General features: G+C 38.5%; 1 protein-coding gene and 1 pseudogene across 2 annotated transcripts; both read left to right on the top strand.

Annotated features, from left to right (window-relative positions):
- The first annotated feature begins 69 nt into the window (after nt 1-69).
- On the top strand, nt 70-4,146 carry LOC103335002 (squalene monooxygenase SE1-like; annotated as a pseudogene). The gene is made up of 8 exons (XR_016127716.1): nt 70-1,144; nt 1,326-1,437; nt 1,610-1,783; nt 2,215-2,387; nt 2,504-2,722; nt 2,809-3,084; nt 3,239-3,517; nt 3,783-4,146. The product of XR_016127716.1 is annotated as a squalene monooxygenase SE1-like (transcript).
- A 148-nt stretch (nt 4,147-4,294) lies between these two features.
- Nucleotides 4,295-8,092, top strand: LOC103334961 (squalene monooxygenase SE2-like). The gene is made up of 8 exons (XM_089053866.1): nt 4,295-5,072; nt 5,565-5,676; nt 5,799-5,973; nt 6,221-6,392; nt 6,488-6,706; nt 6,852-7,127; nt 7,214-7,492; nt 7,583-8,092. Exons 3-8 carry the CDS (start codon nt 5,945-5,947, stop codon nt 7,685-7,687), a joined length of 1,080 nt encoding a protein of 359 aa, XP_088909992.1. The 5' UTR covers nt 4,295-5,072; nt 5,565-5,676; nt 5,799-5,944; the 3' UTR covers nt 7,688-8,092.
- Nucleotides 8,093-10,699: the final 2,607 nt, after the last annotated feature.

Consider the following 10,699-nt stretch of genomic DNA (forward strand, 5'->3'; position numbering starts at 1 on the left):
GGGAGTAAATTATATTTGATTTTGACCCTCCAATTCCCATCAACCCTCTCAATGCCAATCCTACCATAACCATACTTTGTAGGTGGTACGTTGGGTAATTAGCGAGGGAACCCAAACCTTGTTTGGTTTTTCTGCTTACATTAAATGCTGTCGTATGGCGAAATGTGCTTAAGAAAAGAACAGATTACACTTCTTCTTCTTCTTCCTCTTTCCGCTTCCAATGTACCTCCATTAGCATAATCTGATAGCTGCCGCCTTCAAGATTGGAGCTTGGGCTTTTTAGTTTTGCATAATCTTCTAAATTGCTCTCCCATTCTTTTATTTTGGGTAATCATTTTTTCAATTTCCTTTTTTAAGGTTTTGTACATTTTGGATGTTGACCCAATAATCAACGCTGTGAACAAGGAATAGTAAAGCACAAAGATAGAAGAAACATTTAGATTTGTAAAGCATAATTATGTTCCAAACCTGCGCACCAGCTGTTTGATAATAGTTCTCTAAGAAAGATTTTGATTATAGCTCTTCTTTCTTTTCTTAAATTTTGAATTTCGTAGTTGGGTTGCATTATCTTGTGCATTTTGCATATTACGGATACGAAACTTGAATTGAGCAAAGATGGGTGTGAAAGCGGACACCGGCACTCTGGCAAAGATTGTGCCTTTAGATGAACAAGTTTGCTTAGCAATAATTCTGGGATGGAACGAACGAAACTATATATACGTGTTTCTTCTCTCATCTACCCATATCACGTAATGCTCATGTCCAAGTGATTGTGAGGGGGACGTATAAGCCTCTGCTCCAAAGCCAAGAGAAGAGTTATTGAACAGCTCACTCTATATAAAGGCTGCAAAGTTCAGCACAAATTCATGCACATGAAAAAAAATTCAGAGGGTGCACTATCCCATTTTGTACCATTCTTTCAAGATGGTTTACGAAATGTTGGCTGCAGTCATGGCTTTTCTGTTGGGGTTTGTTTCCTCCTACAGTTTGAGAGGGAAGAAAAATGCCTGAGCTGAATGGGAATGAGAATTCTTCGAAGAGCTGTGAAAATGGAATGTGCCAGCCAGATATAGGTGCAAATACGGACATTATCATTGTTGGTTCTGGGGTTGTTGGTTCGGCACTCGCTTACACCCTTGGGAAGGTGACAGTCTCACACTCTAAGGGATCTCTATGCCTTTTGTACATATTGGTGTGATATATAACTGGATGCGGTTTAAGGTGTATGCCGGATTCATTTGGTTTATGGAATTGGTTGAACTTATATTATTTCTTTTTAATGCTTAAGATGGTGATCAGTTACAATATCTGCGTATATGTTGAAGGATGGGCGCCGAGTGCATGTGATTGAAAGAGACTTGACTGAGCCTGATAGAATTATTGGTGAACTGCTACAACCTGGGGCTTATCTGAGATTAATTGAGTTGGGTCTTGAGGGTAAGCAAGGAATTTATGCATATATTATAGTCTCAAGAATGAACCTTAAGACTCACATGATTTGCATAATTTGTTTGTAATTTCTGCAGGTTGTAAAGTGGTTTCATTCTCTTTTTCCTCTTTTTGTTAGATATGTATGCTGATCAGTAATATGTGTATGTGGCTGAATTAGATTGTGTCAAGGAGATTGATGCTCAGCGAGTCTTTGGATTTGCTGTTTACAAGGATGGGAAAAAAACCAAGTTGCCATATCCTTTGAAAACTTCCATCCAGATGTGGTTGGGAGGGGCTTTCACCATGGGCGTTTCATTCAAAGAATGCGCAAAAAAGCTTCATCTCTCCCCAAGTATTCTTCCCTTCAAACACTCCCAAATTAGTCTGCTTTGATATTGTAGCCTAGAAATTGAAGAAAACACTACTTTATAAATAGTTGGAACACGTAAGACATGCGTAATAATCACTAGCCTGGCATTGTGTACCATATTGCTGAACTCATACCTCATATAGAAGGATTCCAAGTACATAGATGAGGCCCATGTGAGTCCCTACTGTTCAGTGTCATTATAAATATGGTACATGTCGCATTACTCATATATCTTCAAACTGGTAGCCAACTTGAAAACTTGGACTTTCTCTCTACATGGGTCCTTAATTTTTCAATTCATGTTATGATTTGATTTCTGAATGTTTCTAGTTTCTACTATACAAAGATAGTTCAATATTACAAGATAAGATTTGCATACTTGAAGTTCATGTCTTCCTTCAATATTTTGACAGTGTAAGGTTGGAACAAGGAACAATGACATCTCTACTTGAAGACAATGGTAATATCAAAGGAGTGCAGTATAAATGCAAAGGTAGTCATCAGGAGATCACTGCACATGCCCCCTCACAATTTTTTATGTGACGGGTGCTGTTCAAACTTGCGACGCTCTCTCTGCAATCCTGAGGTGAAAATTTCATGTCAATCTTGTTAAATAACAAGAAAACATAAATAGATTGACATATATATGTATATTTGAATTTTCACATACCAAATCAACCCTGGTCGTTGTTATTTCTGCATGTTGATATTCCTTCTTGGTCTGTTGATTTGGTTCTTAAGCATTGTCAGCTTCCATAAGCAAATCATGCACATGTAATTTTAGCTGATCCTTCACCCATAATGTTTTATCCTATCAGCAGCACTGAGATCCACTGTCTCGTTGATATTCCAGGCCAGAAAGTGCCTTATGTTTCTAGCGGTGAATTGGCGTACTACTTGAAAACAAAGGTGGCACCCCAGGTATGTATGTATAGGGTGTACTTGGCAGCTACACAAGGTGCTTATCTGACCCTTTGGACTAATCATTCGGGTTGTATAATTCTCAGGTTCCTCCTGAGCTGTATAATGCTTTTTTGGCTGCCACGGAGAAAGGAAATATAAAATCAATGCCCAATAGGAGCATGCCTGCTGCTCCTCATCCCACCCTAGGTGCCCTTCTAATGGGGGATGCAGTCAACATGTTGCATCCTATAACTGGAGGAGGCATGACTGTGGCTCTATCAGACATTGTTGTTGTAAGGAATCTTCTAAGATTTCTGTGCAATCTCAATGATTCACCCTCCCTTTACAAATTGCTCGAGTCCTTCTATACCCAACGTAAGGTAAGCAGCCTTTCGTGCATTTTGTCTTCACAGAACTCCTTAACATCATTTCAATGAGAAATTATTTGAAAGTTCTTAATGAGGCCTATGGGTCTTGATTTTGTGCTCAACTTTAGTGGTAACTTTACATAGATAATTCTTGGTTTTGCTGCAGCAAATGGCTTTCACCATAAACACATTGGCAGGTGCTGCATTCAAGGTTTTATGTGCATCCCCTGATCCAGCAAGGAAGGAAATGCGCCAAGCATGCTTCGACTATTTGAGCCTTGGATGCACCTTTTCAAATGGACCTCTTGCTCTTCTCTCTGGTCTAAACCTCTGTCCATTGAGCTTGATTTTCCAGGTCTTTGTTGTGGGTCTTTATGCTGTTGGACACTCGTTACTTCCATTTCCTTCACCAAGCCGCGTCTGGAGTGTAGCCAGAATGATCTTGGTGAGTATCTCTATTGGAAAAAACAAAATGCTGCAAAACCCTAATATTTTCCTAAATTTTTTCGCAACCCACATGACAATCATTCGAGTCCTCCATCGGTCCCAACACAATATTATGAGCCCTATGTTAGAGAGTATAGAAACATTTGGATTGTTAACTTGTAACACAAGACATCGTGACTTTTACTCACATGTAAAGCCTGTCAATTTCCTAATTTATAACTAAATGAACAACCTTATATCTCTTAGTTTTTCCCATTTTGCAGGGTGGATTAGGAATCATTTTCCCCATAATCAACGCTGAAGGAGTACGACAAATGTTCTGCCCTGTAGCTGCCCTGCAATCATATCTCAGCGGTCCTCCTATCATTTGACATTACGAAAACAACATACCCAGAGAAACAGAAAACAAGAATGGTGAAACACAGATTTCAACCTTTTAAGATAAGCTAATTTGTATGAAGACAGATTCTCCCTTGTAAAAATTTCAGGTGGAAATTCATGCCTGAGTTTTGTTTTTTTGTTTTTTTCTTAAAGTGTACTTAAAAATATATCATTCAATACACTACATGATCTGTAATTTCCATCATATCCAAAGAAAATAAAAAATTATTTATTCAATTAAACAAATACATATTGACCCAGCAGCCACCTTTCTGACATATTATTCTAAGTCATAATAATATGCTGTACTTTGTTTACAGAATCAGAGAAGTTATTTTTTTCCTCCCTACCCTTTTCTGTTTTTAATTAACACTACAAGTTGTCACCCCCTGTTTGGCACCCATGGTTTTTAAAACCCAGGAAAAAAAAATATTGACCTTGCATTGCATGGCTGGAATATTAATAATTTGCACTAAACATATCATCCATCTCACACCTTACCAACCCCTCTCTTGACTACATCAAGTCTTAATTGGAGAACTCACTCACTCACTTACCATGGACATAAAATCTTGTACTGCTTAGCTCCAAAAATCCAAGACCTCCAAACATTGACAATTTGAGATTCATATTTTGCCACTACATGATGGAAAATTGTCCTTAAATTTCCTATGCATTCATATACAAATGATTTACTTTGTCTTCTTCTAATTTGGCCTAGTAAACAACCCCTTTACAATGGTGGGCGCATGACTTTTCCACGTTTCTATCACAAAAATTTACAATGCCGAAAAACCGTTTTTGAACTTTGGCTCACTCTATATAAAGGCGCCAAGTTTAGTCTCAGCACAAACTCAAACACTTGAACCTGAAAAAAAACTTAAATTCAGAGAGTGCCACCATAGTCTTCTTTAACCCTTTTTGCAGCAATCTTTGGAGATGGTTTACCAGAATATATTTGGTGCAGTCATAGCTTCACTGCTGGGGTTTGCTTTCTTGTACAGATTAAGAGGGAAGAAGGAGGCCAGGCTATAGTGAAGACTGATCAGAATGGGAACTGTTTGAAGAGCTCTGAAAATGGAATTTGTGAGGCGAAGATAAGTACAAGTACGGACATTATCATTGTTGGTGCTGGGGTTGTTGGTTCGGCGCTTGCTTACACTCTTGGGAAGGTGACATTCTCTAACTCCCATAGGGGCTCATGCCTGTTTCTATATTGGTTTGAATTTGATACATAACTTGTTGAGGTTTAAGGTTTTATGGAATTCAATGGTTAAACTTTTATGTGTTCAAGATCAGGATGGTCATTAAGTTCATGAAAGGTATGTAATAATAGTTTCATTTTTCTATGGGATTCTATTTCTGCTTGATTTATAAGAAATAATAAGAACTCTAGAAGACTTTGAGATCTTTTTGGGGTCTCCCAGATCAGCTGAATTTGGATAATTTGGAAAATATTTTAATAAAATTTTGTTAGCTTGTATGTATTAACATCAATATTGAGATTGCAATTTCACTGTTCTAAATTATCATGTCTTGTCTTTGTTCCTCAAATTTTCTTGGTTTGGGCCTAATGATAAATGGGATACAGATCTTATATATTACAGTGTTGTAGACCAAAAAATATATTTTAATGTTTCATTTACAATGTCTGCGGATTGCAGGAAGGGCGCCGAGTGCATGTGATTGAAAGAGACTTGGCTGAGCCAGATAGAATCGTTGGTGAACTTCTACAACCAGGGGGCTACCTGAAATTAGTTGAGTTGGGCCTTGAGGGTAAGCAAGGAGTTCAGGCATATAGCACTTATAATTCCTGCAGGTTCTAAATTAGTTGAACTTTCTTTCTCCTTTTCATCTTTGAATTTAGGCTAATTGCTTATATGCCTTTTTGGTTGAAGATTGTGTGAGTGAGATTGATGCTCAGCGGGTTTTTGGATATGCTCTTTACAAGGATGGGAAAAGTACCAAGTTGCCATATCCTTTGGAAAACTTCCATCCAGATGTGGCTGGGAGAAGCTTTCACCATGGGCGTTTCATTCAAAGGATGCGTCAAAAAGCTTCATCTCTTCCCAAGTATTCTTCCTCCCCTTAAATGCTTTCAAACTATTCTGCTTTCACTAGGCTGGCCATGTGTTTTGTAATCCAAAAGCTGTAGAGAACTTGAAAACGTGGAGGTTTCTCTCTGCTTGATGCTTCAGTCATTTCTTTTAAGTACTTTATAACATGATTTTTGGTATGTCAAACTTTCTATCAAGAGTTTTACATAATCTGCTGGAAATCTAATTCCTGTCCTTTTTTTTAAAAAAAATTTCAACATCAGTGTAAGATTGGAACAAGGAACAGTGACATCTTTGATTGAAGAAAAAGGTACTATCAAGGGGGTGCAGTATAAATCCAAAGGTGGTGACCTAGAACTCACTGCACATGCTCCTCTCACGATAGTATGCGATGGATGCTACTCAAACCTGCGGCGCTCTCTCTGCGATCCTAAGGTGAATATAACATGACAACAAAAACAAGAAAGAATAATTGATTGAGATACACTTGAACTCTTGAAAAGCAATTCATTTTCATTTTATTTCTGCAGGTTGATATTCCTTCATGTTTTGTTGGTTTGGTTCTGGAGAATTGCCAACTTCCATACGCAAACTACGGGCATGTAATTTTGGCAGATCCTTCACCGATACTGTTTTATCCTATCAGCAGCACAGAGATTCGGTGTCTGGTTGATGTACCAGGCCAAAAAGTACCTTCCATTTCTGGTGGTGAAATGGCTCACTACTTGAAAACCAAAGTGGCACCCCAGGTATGTAAATTGTATTTCAGAGTCTGTTTTGGAATAAAACTATTTGGACCACATTTACTGACCATTTTGCAAGGTGACCAGTAAATGTGATATAAATACCAACCCTCTTTGTTATGATGTCTAAGGGGTAAATTGAATACCTCAGGTTCCTCCTGAGATGTATGCTGCTTTCATGGCTGCTACTGATAAAGGAGACATAAAATCCATGCCCAATAGGAGCATGCCTGCTGCTCCTCAACCTACACCTGGTGCCCTTCTAATGGGGGATGCTGTCAACATGAGGCATCCTTTAACTGGAGGAGGCATGACTGTGGCTCTGTCAGACATTGTTGTTCTGAGGAACCTTCTGAGACCTCTGCACAATCTGAATGATGCACCTGCCCTTTGCAAATACCTCGAATCCTTCTATACCCTTCGCAAGGTAAGCCTCCTATGCCCACCATGCATTTTAATAAGAAAGTACTTAAAAATACTTAATGAGGCCAATGCTGATTTGGTTTGGTGCAGCCTGTGGCTTCTACCATAAACACATTGGCAGGTGCACTATACAAGGTGTTCTGTGCATCCCCTGACCCGGCAAGGAAGGAAATGCGCCAAGCATGCTTCGACTACTTGAGCCTTGGAGGCGTTTTCTCAAACGGACCTCTGGCAATTCTCTCTGGTCTAAACCCTCGTCCATTGAGCTTGGTTCTTCATTTTTTTGCTGTGGCTGTCTATGCTGTTGGGCGCTTGTTGATTCCATTTCCTTCACCCAAACGCATGTGGGTTGGAGCTAGACTGATTTTGGTGTGTAAATATCTCCATTCATTGTGACTTTTAGTTGCATCTGACAATGCCCTTCTTATAATTATTTTGATTTTTCTCAATCTTTTGCAGGGTGCATCAGGGATCATATTCCCCATAATCAACTCTGAAGGAGTAAGACAAATGTTCTTCCCTGTGACAGTGCTATCATATTACAGAGCTCCTCCTGTTAATTAATTGACAAGATGAACACAAATATATGTTTTAGCACAGCTTTAGGAATGCAGATTCTTCCATATAACAATTTCAGCTGGTCATCCATGCTTGAAAAAAGAAAACAGTGTACAAAGAACAAATCATTCTTCGCACTCTGTTCTCTTCACTTCTTGATGTTTTACTTGCAATTCAAAATAAATGACTGACTCCCTCCAAATTGGGACATTGAAGATTTGTACACATACACCTGCAAAAATGGACCAAATCGTCCAATGATTGGAGCAGACATGGAAAAAAAGAAAAATGTAAAAGATATTTATATATATGCATCTGTGTAGATATATATGGTATTAGTTTTACTTGTTATGTGTTGTTGAAGTCTTGAAGAGACAATGACAATTAAATTGAATTCAGAGGGTGACACTATGGCACTATCATCTTCATTATTCATTTTGCTCCATCACTTTCACATTATTTTACTTTTTTAATTGTTACGTTTACCAGAATCTATAGAATGGTGTAGTCATACGACGTTGGGGGGGTCATGTTATCAATGAAGACTCAAAAACGTGAACTCCTTGCAAAACTCTGTGAATGCAAGGTACCTGCAACCAGACATAGGACCAGCACCAGAGACGGACATTAGCATTGTTGGTGCTGGGGTTGTTGGTTCAGCACTCTCTTACACTATTGAGAAGGTCACATTCTCTCACTCAATAACATGAGGGCTCTACCTATATTTAAGATAATGGTTAAATTTTATTAATCTACAGAATCTGGTGCTTGGTCAATATTTTGTCGATACTTTTATCGATAACTCTATATTGTAAATTGGTATTCGGTACTAGTCAATCACTCCTTGTCATTATTTTAGGATGTGGAAAGGTGTTCCTAAGGATAGAAGTGATGACTAGTAAAATAATCTGACGGGAGTGTGATTGACGGGAGTGTCACTCCCCTTTGACTGCTTATCTATATTGTAAATTGAACGTAATCTATAGAAGTGATGACTCTGAAAATGCAGCGGACTCTTTTGGAACACCTTTGCCCACTACTCATAATTAGGATGCTTCCGCTGAGAGTCTTTAATGACCTTAATTCATCTTTAGTGTATGGCCAACTTTTTAATCAAGGCATTTTTCATGGTATACTCTCTCTCCATCTCCATATTAAACAAGTTTGCTGATTTGAAAATATAAGGGCTATATGGTTTCTGTGTGTGTGTGTGTGTGTGTGAGAGAGAGAGAGAGAGAGAACAAGTTTGCTGATTTGAAAATCTAAGACTTGTTTCATAATTTTCAACTGAGCGGCAGACCCGACGCGACTGACAGATAAGCCGACGTGTACATTCTACTGGTGGATTTTCAGTTTAGAATCAACAGTATCTGGAAAAAGGATTGGATGCTTGCCTGTAATGGCTTAGCAATTGGAAAGTACTTGTTTCAGCAGTCCTCGATTTGAAGATGCATGTTTTTGTGCACATCTTACAAACGTGTACATTCTGACAATCTGTCCAAATTGGTTTCAACAACAGACACATGTTAGTCAGTAGTTAGTACAGATCTCTTACCAAATTGTGAAATTCAGTTATGTAAAATCATAATTACTATGTTCGATTTGTTGCATTGATGCAGGTTGATGGAGGCTTTGCTGCTGTATTTTGCAACGTTCTGCTGGGTTTTTGATTTTGCTATTTTTGTTTCATTTGTTTGAAGTTTAAACTTTGCTATGCTTTGTAATGGTTTGTAATTATAAGTTAGGCCTTCATATTTAGTTTAGAAATTTTTTTTAAAAAAAACAGGTTATAATTGAATTTACATATTGTGAAAGAAAAAAAAAAAACAAAATTAGACTTTTGAAGAAAATCAACAATAGTGTGCTTTTGAAAAAGAAAAAAAAAAGATTTTGGGCCTTATGTGCTACTAAAGCCCAACACAAACAAAAGGGGAAAAAAAATAATGAACCGGCCCAAATTGAAGAACCAAAAAACCAGACCGGAAATAACCAATTCCGGTTGGTCCGAATACATCAGTTTAGGGTTAAATTATTAATTTGATAAGCCCCAATTCTTCCCCCCCAAAACTCTCAAAACCTGCTAGGGATTTTGAATTGAAAATCTCTCTCTCTCTCTCTCTCTCTCTCTCTCTCTCTCTCTACGAATGGCTATGGTCTCTGAACTGATGCGTGCCGATCATCGCATCAACGATCTCCTTCGTCGACGACGCCTGGCAGCACATGATGTTCGACATTGTGCACAGAATATGGGAAACCACGTCGGTTTAACCATCACACGAGATGTTGAATTGGAAGCAGCACTAGAATTCAAGAAAGCAAAAATGGAGTAGAGGCATGTCAAAGTTTGGGTCTGTGCTATAATCCATAGGAGAGTCGCCGCATGAAAAGAAAGCTCCTCCCTGCTAGCCTCAGGTGCAATGAATTTCTGGTGACCATTGATTTTGTGGCAAGCCATCCCACTTTTTCAACCTATGTGGATTTCTTTGTTACAAAGAAATTGGCAGCTCGCTCACTCCAAGAAGCCAAGCAGGAGAAGGCCGACATCTCTATCCGCCTCCAATCGGTAGAATGGGTTATCGTGACGAGCCCAACGGAGCTGTGTTGGAATTGGCTCAAATTTGATGGCATTGAAATTGCACCCACATGTGTCGGTGGTTTCTTCATAGTGGCTGCTACACTTGGTATAAAAGAATGTGGCTTTGACATTATTTTATTTGGTGGATTGCTGTTAATGTATGCATTTTGAGTTTTTCTTTTGGCTTCCCTTGACAATTTTGTAATAGGACAATCATTGTAATTTCCCAAGCTCTAAGTTTAGATTAAGAATTACTTCTCTAGGTGTTCTTATATGGCTATATTATGATGGAAAACAATGTGTTTGACAAAGGTAAATTCTGTATTGCACTACATTGCATTAACCTATTCCTGAAGATTATGACTAGTCATCCTTTCTCCATATGACTAGTCAACCTTTGCATTAGTAAGTTTTTCCAGGTCACTGTTTCCAGCTGAATCCTA

Source organism: Prunus mume, linkage group LG6 (assembly GCF_029339155.1).
Source record: "Prunus mume cultivar Tortuosa linkage group LG6, ASM2933915v1, whole genome shotgun sequence".
In the NCBI taxonomy this organism is placed as follows: domain Eukaryota; kingdom Viridiplantae; phylum Streptophyta; class Magnoliopsida; order Rosales; family Rosaceae; genus Prunus; species Prunus mume.

What these genes read in the sequence shown, in the direction of transcription:
- LOC103334961 (XM_089053866.1), top strand. Translation starts at nt 5,945, where the DNA reads ATGCGTCAAAAAGCTTCATCTCTTCCCAA. An exon ending in CCTTCTATACCCTTCGCAAG is followed by an intron (nt 7,128 to 7,213) that starts GTAAGCCTCCTA and finishes GGTTTGGTGCAG; the next exon opens with CCTGTGGCTTCTACCATAAA. An exon ending in TTGGAGCTAGACTGATTTTG is followed by an intron (nt 7,493 to 7,582) that starts GTGTGTAAATAT and finishes AATCTTTTGCAG; the next exon opens with GGTGCATCAGGGATCATATT.